Source organism: Athene noctua, chromosome Z (assembly GCF_965140245.1).
Source record: "Athene noctua chromosome Z, bAthNoc1.hap1.1, whole genome shotgun sequence".
NCBI lineage: Eukaryota > Metazoa > Chordata > Aves > Strigiformes > Strigidae > Athene > Athene noctua.
Window position 1 is genome coordinate 9,603,476 of NC_134077.1, and position 21,991 is coordinate 9,625,466.

General features: G+C 43.9%; 1 protein-coding gene across 10 annotated transcripts in view; it reads left to right on the forward strand.

Annotated features, from left to right (window-relative positions):
* Positions 1 to 21,991, forward strand: part of CELF4 (CUGBP Elav-like family member 4) — a 714,868-nt gene that overhangs the window by 627,619 nt on the left and 65,258 nt on the right. For 9 of the 10 annotated variants that reach the window (XM_074932824.1, XM_074932826.1, XM_074932823.1 and 6 more), the window contains exons 6-8: positions 3,166 to 3,309; positions 14,134 to 14,281; positions 19,577 to 19,726. In XM_074932824.1, the coding sequence (XP_074788925.1) occupies positions 3,166 to 3,309; positions 14,134 to 14,281; positions 19,577 to 19,726 (442 nt within the window). The remainder of the gene's footprint in view (positions 1 to 3,165; positions 3,310 to 14,133; positions 14,282 to 19,576; positions 19,727 to 21,991) is intronic. The other variant, XM_074932821.1, reaches the window with a different exon arrangement.

Here is a 21,991-nt window from a genome sequence, read left to right on the forward strand (position 1 = left end):
TCAAATATTATTGACTACGCACTGTAATTCTCTTGGGGTTTGGCAAAATGTAAGGTCCAGTCCAACAAGCGGAGAGAGCAAGAGGGATATTATGTATTACTAATAAATGACTGAGCAGACAGGATCTATTGCCTTTGTCAGCAGACAAGAGCTGATTTACACCACGGTTTAACTGCTTGTGGAAGCAATAAATAGTCCAGATGAAAGGGTCTGCAGTTTTTACCCCATGGAAAATCTGGCCCATTCTGGGGCATTTCTAATGTTATACAGTGGATTAGTAGGAGACACTGGAGTAGAAAGCAGTCTTGTTCTGCTGTAGATGAACAACATGGTTTGGTTACTCTGCTAAAAATCCTACACTGGGTGATCTGATAGAGTTTACTGCCTGATTTCCTTTGGGTCACATGAAAGGTCTGCAAATGAGGAACCACATATAGAAAGTATCAGTCCCAAGCTCAGTCTTCAGATTTGAGAGCAATGCAGCATCTCTACTGGGCCCCATTGCAGGACACTTAATAACCCCCTTCTTTGTCTCCTCTTTTTTGTAGTACGTGCTCTAACTTGCTTCTATTTGCCAATGGCCTTTCTGCCCTGTGTGTATGATAGTGATGTTCAAAGAGGCCTGAAGTCCTGCTGTGACAGGCAACCCAGAAAAACATCTCATAAGTGGCAGTCTTAGATCCCACTGGGTCAAACGGCTGCTGTGCAGTCAATATGACTCACATCAGGAGGGAAGAACACTCCAGGGGCAAGAACTTCATGTGGAGGTTACCCATGTTTTCATGATGCTATGTACAATAATAGTTTGGTTTTCAACAGTGTGAGGCATCAGCAATTTCCTGAGGCAGTTCTCTAGACTCAAGATCTCGGGGGCAGATAGAGACGGAAAGAAAAGGGGAAGAAAGAAAACACCAACTTATTTACATTTCTCTGTCCTGTTAACAGGACACATCTTCAAAACCCATTTGCAAGATGGATATTTATTCACATTATTCAGTTTCAAAATCCTCCAAGCTGCATTGTGCCCACCACACTGCAGATTCTGCTCTGCAAATCACAACAGCGGTTCTGAACAGCCCAATCTGCTGTGGACCAGTGCCTCCCTCCAAATAGGTTTAAATCATTAGATTCAGGTTACCAAATAGTCTCTTGGATCAGGGTTAATTAAATGAGTGTTGAAATCTAATTAAGGACTGGTCCAGGTGATAATTAGCAGGAAATGTATGCATTAAAATATTCATTTGTCGATGAGCTGCAATTAAGAGTGTGATTTGGGGAAAGATCAATAACTACATCATGGGATCTAAAAAAATGAAAAGTCTCCCAGCCTTGAACAGAAATGCAGTGGAATTTTGTCTAGATATTTTTTCCTTCTCTTCCCTCACTCATTGCTTTCTATTTTGCTCTTATAATAACTTCTGAAGACTTCTCTCCACCCTTGAATAGAGCATTCATCTCTCCATCCCTTTCTTTTCCCAAAGCACTTCTTTCAACCCCTTGCTTTTCACCACACCAATAAAAATCACTTTCTTCCAGAACAGGCTGCTAATCCAGGGGAACATCACTGATTGTGTAGCCTTAGATTGTTTTGGGGTTTTTTTAGCAAGTTAATTCCTCAATTCTTTATTCATAACAGAGAATCTGGAGAGGCTATTGCATATGCATAGCTTGGACTTATGTATACATACATCCATAGTTGTGGTTTACTACACTATTCCCAATTCATAGCAGAGCTACTCTGCTTTCACTGAGACTATTTTTTCCTGTTTACAGGTACATAGGAGTGTGTGTAAGACAGTTAATAACACTAAACCCTGTGCAATCCCAGACAATCCCACCTCTGCTAGAAAAACAAGGGCCCTGAAACAGCCTAGCTCCTCTGGCATAGAGCTGGACTTCCTCTACTGCCACTGCCAGAGGCTGAGCTGGCTATTTCCCCACTGACTGTATTTCCATCAGTGAATACCAGTGTGTCAAAAGGGAACTGTACCGTGGGAGCACGATGATTTCAGCAGCTCTTTGTCAGTCTCCTGACAGCTCACCTGCCCATCTCTCCAGGCTTGATGGCAGCCTAGCTCCCGAGACAACTATCTGCCTGCTGTCGGGGCTGCTGCCAGATCCCCCCCTCCCCTACACCCCTGTTTCCCCAGGGAGACTGCGCTGTGGGGAATCAACCAACCCATGAAGTTAGGATGTCCTTGGAACCAGACAAAAAAATATCAGTGCCTTCCTTCCTGAGCAGAACTATTTCTTCCCATCTCTGCCTCCTATCAGAAACTGAAGAATTGCAGTGACTGATCTTTCACCTCATTCTGGGGACAAGAGGGATTTCTTTCATTCCCAAAAGCTCTACATTTTTCACAAACTTCTGCAGGCACCTCTGATGATCATCTGTAGTTCTGCACTGGTATTGAGTGCAGACATAACCCAAAGACCATAAAGCTTTCCTGGAAAAGTGTAACATTAAACGTGGGCTCTTCTGTGCTAGCCTTTATTTCCTACTGTTCATGGAGAGGAAGCTCAGGTTGACCAGGTACTATTTTTGCTCCTGTAGTTTAACAGTGCTGAAGAGATGCTGCCTTGTGATAAGACATACACTTTGCTCAACATACTGAAACCTGTCTCCAAGGCTGGGCGTGGATTTCTCACTGGACATGAGGGTTACAAGATACGGCAGTGTGAAAGGGTGATCCAGCTCAGGAGGTCTGGCATGAACAGAACTAACACATTTCATCAGAATAAATCAGTTCACAAATCCTACCACATTTATCCATCAAAAGCCCCTAATTTTGCTGTACTGAGTTCAGCTCTTTGTCCTCTGATGGTACAACCTGCTGGGTCAGAAGGTGTCCTATATGTTGAAAGAACAAGGCAACAACTTTTGCAGCGAGAACATTAATGACAGCCTGGAGATTTGAATTTTGGAGGAAACTAGGAACCAGGCTACTGGCCTCAGTCATTCACCCTCCAGGATCCTTTACTTCCTCCCTGGTGCTCTCAGCCTCTTTGCAAAGGTCAAATTCAAAAGGCCTGAGAGGTTGTGTGGGAAGAAACAGCGCCAGCTGGATCTCATGCTGCCACATCTGTGTTAGATTATGGATTGCATGAGGCAATGTGTATTGTGCTAATTCCCTTCTGTGTCTCCTTTTGTTTCCTGTCCTGCAGGGAGCCTCTTCAAGCCTGGTGGTGAAGTTTGCTGATACAGACAAGGAGCGTACAATGAGACGCATGCAGCAAATGGCAGGACAAATGGGCATGTTCAACCCCATGGCCATCCAGTTTGGAGCATATGGCGCCTATGCACAGGCAGTAAGTATAGACACTGGTTCTATGCATGTTCATGGGAATGGGAACAACACCTAGAACTGCACAAAAACACATGTGAGCAAAGGAAAAACTGAGCAGAGGAGGAACCAGTGATTTCTATGTTAAACTGGTTACATAATGGGAGCAAACTATGCTATGCCATTCAGGGCAGACAAGGGCATCTCCCAGGCAAGTCTCAGAGGTGTAATTCTAGCAGTAAGTTCACTGTGATAATGTGTGAACCCATGCAAGACGCTGCCGATGGGGTCTCAGCTATAGCTGTCAAGTCCAATCGCAACTAACATTTGAGGATTTGGATAAAATGGGCCTGAATTCATCTTATCCTAGTTCTCTCCCCAATGTCAGCACCAGCTGCTGCCAAAGAAGGTTTATGGGGGCACAGATACCTTTCTGGCCCTCCTCTGCTCCCAAGCCACACAGACTGAGCTGGGTAGAGGAGGTGGCTCTGCTCCATTTGGCCAAGCCTCTGCTGTCCCATGCATCATTGCGGGTACCTCTGGAGTGACCACAGGATAAAATGGCAGCTGCTGATAGAAGTGCTTTTAGATTCATGAAAGCATGCTAGATAATACTAAAATTGACAGGCAGACATATGCACACACAGAGTCCTGTCTCCCCAAAACAGTATAATTTATGACACTGGGAAGAAACATCAGCTATTTGAAGCAGTGTTGTTGCACTGTCTAACTTCAGGTATCCTGCTTACGTACCAAACCTGAACCCTGGGCCTCTGAGAAAATGTGACTGTCCAGGGATCTGGGCTCTTGACAAAGCTCTGAAATGGATGCCTCTGGCATAACTACCTTTCCTTAGGCTACAATTAGCAAGGACCTGCAAGACAAGATTAGGTCCAGGTAACTTGGTCTCTCTGCCAGATGTTTCAGAGGAAGGTAGAGATGACCCCTGCAGCAGGCAGACACAATACTGGCAGGTGACTTTGGCTGTCTTCTCTGGAGCAGATTTGCAGGCAGTGACAGTGCATCTAGGTGATTCATCCGTTTGGTGGTAAAATAAATGTGCTGGACTTGTATCCAGGAGGGAAGTACCATTAATCCCATTTTCCAGAGCAACATCTTCCTGAATGAGAAAGACCAAATGCCTTGCCTTAGGTATAAAGGGCCAACTCAAGAATCACACTCTAGTGTACCCATTCTCCCTCCAGCACACTCACCACAAGGCTCTGCTTTCTTCTCTGACTATTTCTTTCCCAGGCGTTAGTGCCATGGATTTCCCGTCACACCAACATGTTGTTTTATTAACTTGAGTGCCTTGAAATTTCTGTCCTCCATTGAGTGTCCTGTGCCTCACTGAATGCTTGACACAACCCAGCCTATCCTTTGCATGAGCCATGTAGAGTCATGAGGGCATGCTGTAGAGCTCCACAGAAGCTCCTCCTCTCTCTCCAGATTCACTCCCTGATGCTATTGTAGACTTCTTTTTTTTTTTTTCCTCTCCCCATGGTTTTCCTTCCATTTTGTCCTCTTTAGTTTTATTTCCAGTCAAAGACAATCTTTGCCTCTTCCTTTGTCCCCTGCTCCCCTCCTCACATGTCCCTCCCCAGCCTGGCTGTGTTTAACTGCCATCCTGGCCAGGGAAGTTTACAGGAGGAAAAGAGACAGTAAATCACAGCTGAGCCCAGGTCAATGGCCAGCAGCCAGGCAGAGAGATGCAGCATCTGTGCCCTTGTGTACCAGAGGAATTAACAGGAGCTGACCCATGGGCAGCTCAAGACAAACATCTGCAGAGGTTGTCAGGCAGGAGATACGGCTTCAGTGTTATGCTACAGGCATTGATCAGGCAGCTGGAGAGGTGGTAAAGACACCAGTGTCCCAATGCTCCAGTCCAAAAACGCGTCTCGCATCATTTTTAATCTGGAGTGATTCTTCTGATTGCCAGCCTAGGTTTATATTGATATAAAAGAGGATGAAGTCTGCATCTTTGCACCACAAAAGTTTCTTCCATCTATTTGTCACCAGATAATATGGGACATTATGAGATTAGGTGCTTGAGTGAGGATTTATCACTGCCAAAAGAGTGAAAACAATTCCTGGGTTTGCTCCCACTCCAACTGAAACCAATGAATATTTTTCCTATTGATTTCTGTGAAAGCAGAATAGGACCCATCTTTTTTTTTTTTTTTTTTTTTTTTTTCCTGGTAAATATGCTAATATGGGGGAAAGAATAAGTTTTAGATCTTGACCCATTGAATATGACAAGCTGGTGACACCAATTACCCTGGGGACTTCAGAGCTGTCTAAATGATGGGATCACATTTCCATGTGGCGCCTGTACACCCAGAGCGTGCTCAGATGCTGTCTCTCAATCAGGCTCCCTATCTGTGTCTCTCCCTATCTGCTTCATCTCACAGTCTCACACAAAAGGGAAGGAAGGGAATGCCGAGGCTCTGTGACGTTCCCTCGGTCCTGATTAATCCACCTCGGACTGCTAGCTCTTAGATATCAGGGTGATTGGCACCTCACAAATGCCAGCGGGAGATGGAGGAATCGATAAGAGGAGAGAGAAAGGAGGGGCAATTTTATTCAGCCTGAACTGAAGTTGAAGAACTGAGGCAAGTCAGGAGAACAGAAGGTGAAACAGTGAAAATGCAAGAGCAGGACAGTGATGACAGCTGATGTCACTGCCACCAGCAACTTGTGTGACCTTGGGTGAATAGTTTGACCCCCTGGTCTCATTTCCCCATGTACAAATAAAGCTGATGATCACATTTATTTATTTTCCCTTCTCCCTTAGAGTCATGGCTCTCTCTTGTGCTGTCTCTCCATGGATTTTCACACAGGGGTAGTTTAAGAACTACCTCAGTGCTTAGTAATAAGGCCAGGACTAGCATGAGGCACTAGCTCTCTGATTTGTACTCATAACCTGTCCTCCCAGCTATCCCACTGCAGTTCAGGCTTGACTGATTTCTCCATATAAGAGTTGCGAAGCAATCCCACGAGAGCTGGTTAACCAATAGTTTCTAATGGTCCGTCCCCGTGGAGAAGGTTTCCAGTCAGCAGTTTCTTGCTAAATCCCCCCAAGAGAGGCATCATGCACATCACCGGGACTGGATTAGCTCCTGCAAAAAGGACTCTGTGCATCAAGGTGGCCAGTGCAGCAGAAACCCACATGGTGTGGCTGTTTAAGAGATTAGTGGGCAGGATTGGATTTGCAATCCCAGCATCAGCACTGGGGAGAGGCAGCGAGGGTCTCAGCCCATCACCATTTGACTGGTAGCCAACAGTGTGGCCACCAGGACCGCTTTGGGGCCCAGCTCGTCTTTGAGTTACCTCCTTTGCAGCTCAGCAAATAGCCATGACACAGTTCACTCCTTGCCGCTGCTCAGTGTCAAGATACTCAACCTCAGTTTAAGCAACTTTAACCTTGATAAGAGCAATGGCCTCACATCAGCTAAGCAACTAGTCCTTGGGTTCAGCAGCCATATGGCCTCAGATCCAGAGGTAAAACAATCGGGAAGCAAAGGGAGTTCTCCACTGTGTGTGGTTTTGCCTCCCCTACTCATGTGCCACCTGCAAGCAGACCAGACAAAGCTTGGCACTAACTCTGTGTGCTATTTCAGTGACACAGAAAGTCACATCAGACCCACCTCACCTCTTTTGTATGCAGCTCAAGGCAAGTCAGGTTTCATGGCTCTCTAAAGCTCCCAGAGCCCCTATACTAATTTGTTTCAGGTTTTTTTGATTGTTTTAGGTTTTTTCTTTTCAGCAATATCTTCCCATACTCATTTAACTTCCCCTTTTATGGTGCTATTATTTATGTTAGTTCACACATGTATAGGGCACCAGCCCTTTTTGTTGTCAGGTCGCTGTGGATCTACATCAGCTGGGTATTGATAGCTGTTTCTGCAGTCTCAGTTAAGGCTGGCTTGAGGTATAGATCTGAACTGAGCCTGGAGAGAAGGAGACTGATGCTAGGTGACACCACCTTTGATTTGCTGCCAGTTGAGAACAAGCCTGCAGGCACACACTCCAGCTCAGAGCAGCACAGCACACCTTCTTAGACCCTGGTAAGCAGTGGGGTGGCCAAGCCCAAAATCATGAGCAGTAAAAGTCAAATGAGACTATAATGGTGGTAGTATTGAGATGGTCCAAATAAGTGAGTGGCAAAAATTCCTGCAGGTCTTCTTTCTGTGAAGAAAGTAATAAGTAGTTAGCAGCTGTCTCATGCCACTGCTGCCCCACCATGCAGAAAAGGAAATGTGCACAGATCAAAAAGTGTTGGAAAGATAGGAAAATGTAGAAGAACAAAGCAAGAACAAAGGAAGAAGCCTTGGAAAGTGACAGATACTGTATAAATTATTTAATTTTTAAATTATTTAAAATAAGATCAAAGTCATAAATCAAGTTTGCATAAAAAATGGGGTGGCAGTGTTAGCCACAGTCTCCTGGCCAAAATCCAACCATGGGACTGATTGCATCTTGCAGCAGGGGACAGGCATAGAGTTAGTGAGTAAAAACAGACAGATGGGGACAGAGGCAACATAGGCAATGGTAACATTTGCTCTCCAGCCTGGAGCAAGTCCTTTCCCATCAGTAAATCCCAGCGCCCCTCACTGAAAAAGTACAAATGGTTGCAGCTCCTGAACTGCAGACAATAACTGCAACAAATCTGGAAATATCCAGCCCAGCAAAGTTCTCGGTCATCATCATAAGCAGTCACCTTGGGAAGTTAGGGCAGCAGTGACTACCGTGCTGACCATAAAAGTGTAGGTGTCCCCCTCTGCCTCCCTGTCCCAGCTCCTGTGGAGATGAAAGGATATTTCTGCTAAACGATCTGAGCTAGTGCTGAAGGGAAGAATCACTTCTTCCAATATTTATTCTATTCATACTGTGAAATTATTTTGGAAAGATACTTAAAAAATTCAGCTAGCCCTATCAAATCAGGGAAAATTTACTGAATATAGACTATCTTCTGTACATAATAGTTATTATATTTAAATGACCAAAATGGGACAGTATATTTGGTAAATAATACCTGTTATGCAAATCACTTGTTCTGATCCGTTCCAGAAGAGGAAGCTATTTCAAAACCATAATACTTTGTAGCAGGGCTAATACCATATTTCTGATTGTCAGCTTCCTGGTAATTCAGAAATAATGAACACTCAGATTTGGGCTCTATATACCTTTTTTTTTTTTTTTTGGTTTGGGGTTTTTTCCACAGTTCTCAGGAAGTTAAAATTGCAAACTATTGTGTATCAGGCTTCAGAAAGACACTAAGGCACATGAATCCAGATGTGGCACATTTGTTTAGGCTTTTAAAAATCTTAATTAAATTTCAGTTTTATTTTCAAAGCAGAAATTTCTGTTTTCAAGAAAACATTAAGATGTCTGAAGGACCATTCTAATTTTTTTACAGAATATCTTCTGTTTGTTTGAATTTGTCAATTCTGTGATTTTATCAAATATGAGTCCTCTTACTGCTTGATTAATCACTTTACTTAGCTCTTTGTATCATAGGGATACCATGAGTATTAATTAGCTAAGTGTTTCTATAGATCGTTTGAGGTGGGAAGCGTGGGATGTTGTTATTACTTTTATTTTTATTACTGAATGAAGAATATGAAAAGTCAAACAAAACTTCATGTGGTTCAGAGACGCTAGGAAATAGCACTGAAAAAAATGGGAAGGTCATCAGATTGTTCAGAGTAAGGCTTCTCCAAGGACAATGATCATGCTATTTCAAAAAGAGCACATCAGAAATAGTCCTTCACTATTCTCTTCCCCTTCTTCAGTTTCACACGTATTTCTTTGGGGGCTTGAGAACGCAGGCTGTAGCATCCTTGTCCTATTTCTAGCAGGGGTTTTTGGCCTTGAGAAAGTTCCTCCCTCTCTTTGTGCATCTGTTCCTCCTGTAAGAAAAGGACAGTATTCCCTTTCCTTGAATGCACTTGCACACCCCTGCTGTCTGATATCACCTGATGAGGTGGCCGTCCCATTCCCAACACCACCTCTGGCCACATGTCCTCACCCCATGCCACACGTCACAAGCGCCACGTTTGTGCTGTATGGTTAATGCTCTGCTGGTGTTATTTCTGAGCTGGTGCTCAGCAGTGTCAGGCATCCATCAGTCCTGGTACAAAGGTAACAGCAAGACATGGAGAGGGAGCTGTGCATCAGCAACTTCACCCTTTGCTGTTTTTTATCTTAATCTCCCATTCTAGTATAAGCCTGTGGAGGTACCTACTTATCCACTCATGACAGAGCTGGCTGAAGTTTAGACACCTCAAACTGAGGTAGCAAAAAGGTGTGTGAGATAAATCCTCCCATCTGTCTCTGTTAACCAGCCATCACTACCACCACTTCCCATGCTTTGGATGGCCTTACCAGTGCCTGTCCACCTGCTTCATCAGTTCACAAGCATTGGGATGGGGATCTCAGGCTCTCAGCTCTTGAGGTTCTGTCCATGGAACATCTCCTGGTCTCCTCAGAGGATAAATATTTGAGCAATAGTAAAGGCCAGGTTAGAGAAAGGAGGGAACTAATCTTTAAAATTGGATGGGAAAAAGCTTTAAATACTGAGGCAAAGATCGTGCCAAAGAAGTAAGAGAAGCAAAAGGAAATACATCCTTTCAGCTGAGGAAGGGAAAAGTTCCTCTTCGTCCCCTTGGATCAGTCTGAGATAATAAGGCTGCTGCCTTTCTGATTAGTGCTCTGTGGCCCCAGCCTAGGCAGGGAAAATCTGCATTTCAAATGGCATATTTTAAAGTACACAATACCCAGGGGCCCTGCTGCTATTGATTTGCCTCTGGTGGGGTCACTGCCTCACTTTCTACAGCTTTATTAACTGGGACCATACACTGGGCCTCTTTCAAAGTGAAAGGAGAGTGGATGGGACATTTGTCTTCAGGGGGAGCTGGGGAAGGAATGGGGTGACTTTTATTAGGAATGCCCTGGAGGTTTTATAAGGGAGACTGCTGACCCTTACAGGGCTTGCCCTCCTTTCTAAATTTCCCTGGAGCCACCCTGGCGGGAATGAGGCAGGTCTATGCTGTCAGCTTCTTTCAAGGTGACTGAGTTCCCATCCTCCCACCCCCATGATGCACTCGGCCAGGCTGTGACCATCAGCCACTGGGCTGGGAAGGACCCCCCTCCTCTTCCCCCTTAACCTTTACCTCTCTGAGCACCTCTGATTAGAGAGGGAAGGGCATGAAAGGGAAACATGGCCACAGAAGGGTGACAGGACTGTTGTCAAGGATTAAGATGTCCAGACATGTTTGGGACATACTTGGGCTCCCCTCTCTAACCAAGGAAGTAAAGCCAGTCAGCTGAGGTACATGGCTGTGTTCGTGTATGGGATGCTATTCTCCCTCCAGCTCTGGAGGAGACCCTGGTTTACCCCACGGGCTGGCTCTGAAAGCTGCAGTGAGGTGTATGTTCTCAGGGTCATGAGGCACAATGCTCCAGCTCATTTCAATATGCCAAGGAGGTTTCCAGGTCTTCAGGGCATCTTGGGTATCCCCAGAGCACTGAGCATAGCAAAAATGGGGTGGCTGCTCCCTGCAGGATGCCTGCTATAGCAGAAGCAACTGAATCTGGTTTCCAAAATTACAGGTTAGGGCACTATTTTTACTGCATTATCTTTTAAACTCTAAGATAAATTTAACCTCTTTGCTCCTCAAGATCCTAATTCAGTCTCTGTGGGTTTACCACCAGTTTTAAGTGTCTGTTTCACTGAAACCCACCAGGCTTTAGGCTGCAGACCCTGCAGCTTCAGCACTAATCAGCAGATTAGGATCGCCTAGTTCTTCGCATGAGAGAAAAAATCTTCTCTCTGAAGATCTGTGACAGAAATGCATGAATGACAAAATGCATCTTCCAGTGCAAATTTATAAGCCCTCTGAATACACAAGAAATCACACACTCAGGTTACGTGGTTTGCAAACTAGGAGGAGCACCTGCCATTGTGGAGTTAACTCTGAACAGCTTAGAGACATAAGCAGGAGGAGAAGTTGCATAAGCCATAAATAATGTCACAAGTGATTGCCTAGCTCTGCTGAGTGCAAAATGAACATTGTTTTTGGAGCAGCACAATCATTTGTACTACCATTGGCAACACAATATCTTTTAGATAGAGCCCTGTTTCCCTTGCAGCACCAGTGAAACACAAATGAAAAGAGAATTAACATTTTTCTTTTAAATAGTTCAGAACTAAGGTCCCAAAATGTCTTCTGAGGGCCAGGTAAGGGGTGGGAATGGTTTCATCTAATTGCTTTAGTACATGCAGTTGAACTGATCACCTGGGGCTCCACATAGAGTTAATAGGGGGAAACAAAGCTACAATTCATCTGCACAGAGTCATTCCTGCACAGAAGGGGGAGATGAATCTTGGCCTAGACTCCTCTGTCTGTTTTGTCAACCGTAATAGGTGACCAGCTCAGAGGAAACACTATCTGTATTTAGTTTACTGAATCTGACAATGGGAAATGCTAGAAACATAGTCCTCTGTCTGTCCTAGAAGGTCTCTGATACAAATACAAGGCTATCTGCCAGCCAGACTGACCACAGAACACTTATGTCACTCCATGTTCTGAGGTTGGTTTGTTCATGCAGCTTTGGTCAACTTCGGAGAAGCACAGAGAAAAGTCAACAAAGGCCAGACTGGGACTGTCCTTAGCCCTTGCAACTGTGTCCATCTCAGAGAGATGCTTCTTTGATTAGGAGCATTAAATGGATCCTATAAACACAGATGTGTAACCAGCCAGTTACATCCTCAGCTGTCCCCAGGTGAAAATACCCAGCACAGAAAATGAGATACGGGTCAACACACCCAGCGCTGGAGTCAATCCAGTGTTAAAGATGGATGGATTCCCCCTTCCACATCCACTTCTAACTGAATTGTACTTACTAAAATAACCTGCTCAGTGCCTCCTCTTGAGAATAAACTCAAACGATGCCTAGAAACAAATGTACTCCTTAAAGGAGAATCAGCATTGTGCTCTAATAGGAAAGATTGTCTAATCACTCCATCAGTAATTATAAAGAATAGGATATTACTAATTAAAATGTGAAAGTATCTTATGCAGGGTATAATAAAAAAAGGTAATTAACAATCAAAGGGAAACCAGTACCTTGCCACCAATATGCATTAGGCTTCAAAAAACAATAGTACTCAACTTTAGTACAGCACTTGTCATCTGTAGATCTGAAGGCACTCCTATGTGGGGAAACACTTATCCTGTGTCCCATTTTATCACTGGAGAAACCAAGGCAAGTTTACACAACCTGTGAACAGTTATGCAGCAGGTTGGTGTCAGAGCTTCCTCTGCTTTGATCTCTTTACTGAGGGTGACACGGAATGTTTCAGCATTTGAATGAATGTAGTGATTTCAGGGATTTGTTTTAGTGTGTATGTGTATGAACAGCTAATTTAGCTGATATTTCAATATTAAAGCAAACAGTAAGGAACAGTCTGTTCCTTGCCATGACTTCTGAGGTCTGTTTAATGCTAAAGAAGCGTGTCCCGTGTGCTTAAACAACAACATCAGAGGGTAATTTCCTGATGGAAGAGAGAATAAAATCACAGAGAGCAGCAAAACAGAGGTACTCCAGTCCTGGAGACAACAATGAGCCACTTCTAAAATCACTACAGAAAAAGTTTCCTTCTCCACTATTATCATCAAGTCACAGGTTATCAGAGGCTGGGGAATAGAGTGAGGTTTCAGTCTCTGTTCATCCTCTTTCCCCCACACTTTCTCTAAGCATCCACCACCAGCCACTAGTGGGTGTCGGATACAGACTCAGATTTGCCTCGTCTGGCTCTTTGTATAGCTCCAGGGAAGAAGACAGGACGCAGCTCCATCCAAACTGTCTTCTTCACACCCACTGCAGCCATACTGCACCAACTGTGTGCTAGGTTCAGAGTGTAAAATAATGATAGCAAAGTCTGGTTTTAATGTAAGAAGCATTTCCAGGATGCATAACTATTCACCATTCTTCTGCTCCAAAATTTTTACTCCCAAATGTCTGAAAATGTAGCCTGGGTTCCTTATTTCTGCTTTTTGTATGTGCCCTAAAAGAGGCAGCATTTTGATCACTTTCTGGAAAAAATAAAAAAAAACCCCACCAAACAATTAAATAAGTCATCCCAAATCAAAACCACAGGGAACAGATTTTCCCACTACACAGTATTAATCTTGCTAAAGTAGGGGAGCTCCCTTCTTTTGTACAGCTCTTCCGGGAGTCTCTGCTTGGTTGTGTTGGAAATAAGTGCTATAATCTGGTTAGAAGGTTTGGTCATGGTTTTGCTCAGTGCCCACTGGAGGCCTCCCAGCAGCATAAGAAAAAATTATTTTTGTCACTGACAGATGGAAACAAATCAGGTTATCCCCAGAGAACTAGCTAAGCTCGCTGCTCTGGAGAAGGGATCCCCTCTCCCTACTGTTCCACATACACTGGTGTCCCATCAGCAGCCACCAGTGTTTTCCCAGAGCTTTGCTACCAGCAGTGTAAACCACGAAATCTCTCTGTTCAGGATCATATAAAGTCTTTTCTCTGCCTTTTTCATCAGGGAAGTACCAGGGAGTCAGAGGGTTGACTCCAACTCTCAGGAGACCTCCACACTGGGGAACACATAGTGGGGGTGGGGACCATAAAGACCCCAAACTTTGCTTCTGACCCTATAGCAAGAAGGAAGGCAAAGGCTGGGAGGTACCATGGGTATGGTGAACTGACATCTCAAAACAGAAGGATGCCTCTCACCCTCACTGGGTCCCCATTCTCGTGCCGGTTCTACGGGCTGCCCTTCTGGTGACTGCGTGATATTTTTTCCCTGCTCTTTTTGTTCCAGCTGATGCAGCAGCAAGCCGCGATCATGGCTTCGGTGGCTCAGGGTGGCTACCTGAACCCCATGGCAGCCTTTGCTGCGGCCCAGATGCAGCAGATGGCGGCTCTGAACATGAATGGCCTGGCAGCCGCCCCCATGACACCAACCTCAGGTAAGAGGCTGGAGGGGTGGAGAGGGCAAGGGCAGGAAAATCTGTCCACATCCCATGGAGACCTGGCAGGTCATGATAGCTGACAGGTTCTCCTCCAGTGGGTGTTTACTGAAATGTTGGTCTTGTTGGTGAAGGCCACCAGAAGAGAGGAGTTCAGCTGACCAGTTCATTTTGTGTGAGGGAGGGAAAGAGGCAGAGAAAAGATATTACTGCCTCTTCCAGGGGTGGGTCCAACTGGGGATCAACATCTGTATCATGAAATAGTTGTAAGGGCAAAGTCAAATGGCTCACCAGCAATGGGCTGTTGGGCTAGCTGAGCCTCATGCTGAGAGTAGAGCTGTGAGGAGAGCAAGAAGGTTGAGACCCACTAGAGCTGGGATACAATAGGATTTTTGGGGAAGAGGAAGGATGCTGGCCGAGAAGGCACCAGAAAGGGCTCTTAGCCATGACCCTTTCCTCTCAGCCCTACACCTTATGCAACTTTTCTCTTAGCACTGAGCACCTTCCAAATGGCACAAAACATCCCCCCAGTGACCTATACTGGTTTACTGGTACTGCATATAGATGTCCAAGCAGTCAGTGGTGGTGCTGTCACAGCCAAGCTGGTCCTAAGACAAACAAGGTTTGTGGTGAGGTGCAATGTCATTAACAAGATGAACTATGACTCTGGGACACATAAGCCTTTCCCCTACTGTGAAACAGGACAAGAGGTACTCAGGAAAGACCTCTGGTACTACCTGGACTGAAGTTTGGTGACAGAGTTTCTGTTCACTGGAGTAAAGAAGTCCGTGAAGGGCTGTCAGGATCTGGCTAGGCTGTTAGGTGTCACAAGAAGCCCATGCTAAGAGCTACAGTATGTGATTCAGTGGGCAGACAATTAAGCTGGGATGGAAACAGGAGTGGATTTCCTGGGGCTTGAAGCACAAGGAAATCATTTGGGCAGGAACACAGGAGAAGGGACTGGCAGGGCTGGTAGTAATGGAGTGGCATGTGGCGTAACAGAGGGGAAATAGGTCAGCAAGGAAAGTGGGGCCAATCAATGAGAATTTGGGGCCAATTGATGAGAAGTGAGAATTTGGAGAGTTTTGCAGTATGCCACTGAGTCTGGTAGGGGAGCAGAGACCTCCAAGGTACATCTTCAGAGGATCATTCTAAGGGACAGGTTGGGATAAAAGGGTCTCTGTGGTGATACAAGTTGTTCCTATGAGAGGTGCTGGAGATGGGATTGTGTTCAGAAAGGTATATTGTACCAGTGTCCTTGTGTAAGCCCTGAAGCATCAAACCAGCCTGGAGGGGACCAACCTGACAAAGGTCTGTGGTGAGACATGGGAGGAATGAGCTATGCCTGAGCCAGCTGTGGTGGAGGCAGTGCCAGGCAGAGCAGTATCTGGGACTCCAGAACAGAGCAGTATGAGAGGAAAGAGGCAGCTTTATTGCTGAACATGAAGAAGTCTGCACCAGCCCTGTAGCAGGAAACGGCGGACTGACAAAGCATCCAGGAAAGATGCCTCTTGGCTGAGAAACACTGGATGGCAGGGTTAGCAGCACAGGCTTGGGGTCCGTTCGTAATGAACTGAGTTCTGCTAACCTGTCTGCCAAAGAAAACTTCCCCATTCACACACAGCTTAGCATCTCTCTGCAATCTGTAGCTGGGAACAATGTCTGCAGCTACTGGATCAGATCTTTTCCTTTGCTTGTATTAGAATATGAGTGGGTGGAAAAGAGAGGGAAAAGACAACAGATCTCATTCTGCGTGAACTTATGGAACCCAAGGAAAAGTGCTTGACTTGAAAATCTTATACCACACATTTCAAAATAGATGTTTACACAACGATAAATGTATAAACAATAAGTTGATGGAGCTACTGCAAATCCAAATAGAAAAGTGTCTTAATTATATGTGCACCCTTTAAACCCGATGCTGGAAAGATTATCATATTTGCATTAGCTAGATTTGTTTTGTGTTGGTGGGAGCAGAGAGAACGTCAAACAAAGACTGCCTGGAATTCAAATGCTCTCAGGGCCTGAAAAGCTGAATCCAGGCAGTGGTTTGTGATGGCCCTACCATAAAAAAGCACAAGCTCTTTTGCATATAAATAAGTCTTGAAAATGAGTGAGTTCTGTGACATAGGTGTGTAAATACCAATACAACATCCAAAATCTGTGCCTGCCGTGGTATACAGCACATGAAAAATATTCCAGCCCTTCTTCAGTGTAACCTCTGCTCCTCTTCTGGTGTGTCCAGGACCTTTTACAGACTGTTAAACTCTTATTGTCAGAATACAGAAGAGGAAACCTCATTTTTGTAACTCGCTTTCCAGAGAACCCATGACTGATCATTACTGCAAATAAGGTGCTGGTTTAGATGATCCCTTGATCCTTTTCATGGTGGCAGATTTTGCACTCTCCTTATGACATATTTTCAATCAGGGAGGCTATGCACATTGGCACTATTGCAGATCTATGTTGAATGGGTAGATTCCTTCATGAAAACCTCTGTAACAGGTTGTGGAAATGTCCATTGACAATTATTCCTTGGGTGAAATGTTTAGACTTTGAAATGACTCCTTGTATTACTACAACACTCACAAAGCTTGTGATAAGATGCATAGAAAACGTTTCACACAATATCTGAGCAAGCAAGCCTACAACACTAGCAGTGATTTCTGAGTAGCCAGGAGATATCTGAAGCCTAACGTGAATTCTCCTGCTGGTTTTTGTTAGCATTCAGAAAGGCAAATGGAAAATGATCATTCTGCTTCATAGCAGGATTTCCAGTCATTGAAGTATATCTTTGTTCTGACTTGGAATGAAAATGAAACATTTCAAAGTTCTCTGAAAAACAGGCATTACAAAAAGTGTTTGGAACATTGGAGAAAAAAAAAAAAAAAAAAAAGTGTTTTGATCTTTCCTAACCAAAAGAAAAAATGTACTAGAAAAAGGACACTGGTAACCCAGAAGTCCTAGAGGCTTTGGAGGTTTGGCTGAGCACAGTGCCTCTGTGCTGGTATCTTTGGGCCTCCTAATCCAGCTGTTTTTCTGTGCATCTTGCCTCTAGGAGAGTAGGTTCCTTGGGACATGACCATGAGTTCATTCAGGCTCATGAGTTCCTGTGGGAACTAGGAATTTAAAGAGTTTTGGCTCAAGGCAAATCTAGCAGACTAGAGACAAGATCTGTCTCACCTGGCTTCAGCAGTACAAAAGTTAGACATCTAGTTTAAACTAGTCACGGGGTTTGCCTACAGACAATGGACTGCAGTAGGCAGTCCCAGTGGGTAATTCGGACCATAAAAATTTGATGCTGTTTGCTGGCATTTTCATAGTTGCCCATCAAAAGTCAGATTTATCTCACACAACAGTCAGTAATTGTGAGGCAATTAAATCAACATCTCTGAAAATTTGGTTCAAGTTTTGCATTTCTCCCATCACTGTAATAATCTGGGTGAAAAGTGAGTCTGCAGGGGATCTGCCACTCTGTTAACTGCACAGAGGGGTTAGGAATGAAATTTCATTTAGGCTTCCTTCCTTCCTTTATTCTCTTCTCCCTCCATGTTGTAAATCTGCACCTGGTGTAGCTGCAGCAAGAGATCTCAAACCAAGGATGAAATCCATAACTGGCATTTACCACCATCATTTGTTCTCTGCAGTGGCATTATGCCAGTTTACTCCAACTACAGATCTAACCTCTCCAGGGGGGTTCTTTATAAGAAGAAAATTAAAGAATTGCAATGAATATGCCTAAACTTCCTTAGACATGCATAAAATAGCAAGCACAAATCCCTTGCTGCAATTTTAGAAAAAATTACTTACATTGTCTATGCAAAGAGAGATCCAGAAAAGCAACTGAAATTTTAACTAGCCTTTGTGATTTGCAAGCCAATGGCATATGCTAAGAGCATTGCCTTTGGACTTCAGTTGCCACTGCTGGCTCCCTGTACCTCCACAGAGGACATTTTTAAAGGCCAAAACCATTTAAATAAGCAAAGGGGAAGAAGCAGCTTGGCAGCTCAGGGTATAAGAAAAGAACTGAAATATTGCCTGGTTTTGGGGCTACTAAAATCAGAACGTATTAAAGTATCTGAAGCAACTATATTTGCTTTCTTAAAGCACCAACACAGATTCAAGCAGTCATTAAAGTTTGTTATTGGACTAACCCATCATGTAATGCTGCTATGGTGAAGAAAATCCCTGCAATTGTTTTAAAAAAGAAGTTACTGCAAAAATGGAGCTTTCAATCAGTAGTATACCCCAACACAGAAAGATATTGCTGAAGATAGGTTAGTTTAACACCCCACTGACAGATAGCAAGAGCAAAATATGATTTCATACTTATTGAAAACTCATTTTTGGTCCCCCAAAATGTCCTGAATATGTTTCAAGAAGCACAGACTGCCTAGTCCTTTTAAACATACATGGGAACAGACTATGGAGTAGCACAGGGATTTAATACTCCCCTCAGATATTTAAGAAATTGCTACCAGTGGGTGAGAGGATCCCACCCAAAACATAAAGACTAAATTGTTCTTCTGAAATAGCAGCATTACAGTCCCACACAGGATGTGTCTGGGAAGAAGGGAAGGAGTATGATTCCATGAAAGAAACAAATTTAGCCCGAATTTTGCACCTGCTGAGTGGAGATGTCTTTTAAAACTCCATGAAATCAAGTTTGGGAGGAACAATGACACTAAAATAAGTATCATTAGCTGCCTTTAGGCTACAAAACTACAAATCAACTTGCCAAACCTTTCAAGGATCCTTGGTGCTGAGAAAGTTCAGAATGAATTTGTATATGGTCTGTATTTGTGAGACAGTGAGACAGAGCAGTCCTGGAAATTGGTACACCCACAAAGCTGACATCTCCAAAGATAAACTGAGAGGAAGTGTTGTAGAAAGATGGGACTGACAATTTGCTTCTCATGCTAAATGATATTTAGGAAAGAAATGCCTGCTTATTTAGCAATTTAAACAGGTAATACTCCAGGGAGAAAGCTGCAGGTGATGTTTCTATAGTTTTCTATTGTTTGACATTAGCCATGGGTCTAGTCTAGAGACCATGATCACCAAACAAAAGGTTCATTCTGTTGAAGAAAGTTTTACAGGCTTAAGTGCTTTCCAAACAGAGTAGCAGTGACATGCAATCCCTTTCTTTACACAACAGTTTAGGAGATTTTTTAATTTCTTGGATTATAAGAAGGTTTCTGTGTGGTGGTCTCAGTGGTTGTGCAGCAGTTTTCACCATGTAGTCATTGCTTCCAGTACTCACCAGCTCTGAGTTTTTGTCCTCTCTACTTTTAGGTGGAAGCACGCCTCCTGGCATAACTGCACCAGCTGTGCCTAGCATCCCATCTCCAATTGGGGTGAATGGTTTCACTGGCCTCCCGCCACAGGCTAATGGGCAACCTGCCGCAGAAGCTGTGTTTGCTAATGGCATACACCCTTATCCAGGTAAGCCAGACCAATGCTGTGCCCACAACCTGCTCCTTCAGTCTGAGGGAGATTGTCCACATCTACAGGCTTTGTTTAGCATGAGCCACCTCAGAAAGATTATACCCTGTGCCATCAGGGCACTCTATCACTGATGTAGTTAGGTCTTCCTCAGCTACAGTTGTTATACACTTAAATCTGGATGATAGACATCAAGAGCATTTTGGAGGTGGAAAATTTTTATGCTGAAGAATTGTGTGCTCATCTACTGGTTGACTTGTGTGGTGAATACAATCAGGACACCCAGCATGCTTTGCTTTAGCCAAAATTTGGTCTGAGGCCTGACCAGTTCATGCTGGCAGATCTCCTAGCAATACTCCCAAGGGTCTTGCTCCTGGCTATCCTTGAAGGAGCTGTGCTAAGCCCGTTTGTGTCTCCTAGCACCCACCATTGGTATGTCCTGCTGGGATTCCCTACCAGCCGATGGCTCTGGGAGGATGACCCCAGAGGTCCTAAACTGCTCCATGCCTCAGACCATGTGCACACAAAGCAGGTGTTGGCCTCCAAAATGCTCACTGCATTCAAATCCTGCTGCCTTATTAGGCCTGGAGATGAAAGTTCCCTTAATAGAGCCACAGAATGGGCTCAGTTTCACCATTTTGTGGCACACCATCAGAGAACTGCTGCTGGGATTCAGACTGTGACTAGCTCAAAAGGTGCCATCTCTGAAGGACTGACTGTGCAAAACCTGGCAGTCAGGGATATATGAGGGACATTAAAGGATACATACTTGCCTCTATACCTGTACTTATAAATACATGGACACTCTGAGTCTGTAATCACCAAGAATTCAGGAGTGTACAAGTCTTTAATGTGTACCAACATGTTTTCAGCATCCTCAGGATTTGAGATAGCCCTCTCCTCCAAGCTGTACTTCTGCTAGGAAGACATTCCTTACTATTGCTGTAGACATACTAATAATAGCAATCATAACAATAAAAATTTAAGTAAATGTTACTAATTGATCCTAGCCACCAGCTCAGGAGTGTTTTACCCTGGGGCACTCATAGATTGATCTAGTCTGTTAGGAAATCAAACACTGAGTCAGATGCTTCACCAAAACGCCTACAAAAACAAATTATTTTGACCTCAGCCAGTCCTGAAAACCCAGAAGATTCAACATCACAGGGGACTTTATGATCTACAGGAAAAAATATCACATAACGTAGAAATACAAAAGTCTTTTACCTGCTTAGAGTTCAGACAATGTCACTGAAAGAAGCCACCTTGTGAATGCATCAAAGGAAAGCCCAGAAATACCAGGAGTATTGAAGAATTGTTATTATTGTCCCCACATACACTTTGTAAACTTTTAGCCATGAGTTCAGCTTTAAGCAGAATTGAAATCAAGGCTTACTGTGCTAAAAGTTATGCATGTATATACATGTTTGTAGTAGCTTGGAAGTATGAGGAAATCTTTGAGGCTTACAGAAACATCAGAAGATTGCAGGGAGCCCTTAGTATGCACAGTGAGTTCAACCACAGCACCAGGAAAGCACCCTGTCTTTAAGATTATATAAAAATAGGCATCTGTTCAACTTTCCATCTAAGTATGTACCTGTTTGACTGTCTACCATCACTCTGTTTATTCATCCTTTTTTTTGTTTATCTAGCTCCTTTTAGCTAATCTTCCATGATCTGTTTCTGCAGACATCAGACAAAAGATGATCTTTCTAGCTGAATCTTAATGACTTGAGCTTTTGTTACTATGTCTAACTACCCCCGTAATTAAAGAAAGCTTTCAGTTGGGTATTTCATCCATGATTATATAAAAGTCAGTGTCCTTAATCTCATTCTCTGAGTTTTGGAGAAACTTTCTCAGACATCAATCCACAGTAAGTCCCTGCACAAACACCAACAGCCTAACACACTGGAAGGTGACAGTCATCCTTGGTTCACTTTGCTGCAGACAGAGCGGTTCCTTTCTGCCAGCAAAGCTGATATCCAAAGAGTCTGCTTTGTGTAATGTTTTAATTTATCTCACTGTGTCTTAGGCAATATATTGGTCTTTCTTGGTGCTCAGCTTCTCCATAACTTAGTGACATCTTAAGTTATAGCAGAGTTGTAAAAGGAACAGTGGCAGGACAAACCCTCACCTGCCGTTTTACTTCTGCCTGTCCCCATTAGCAGTGAAACCCTGCAAGCAAGCCCCTTTGTAGCAGTTTGGGTGTAGGACACATCATACGTTTGCACTGTCTTATTCTCTTCCTTCTCATAAGCATTTAT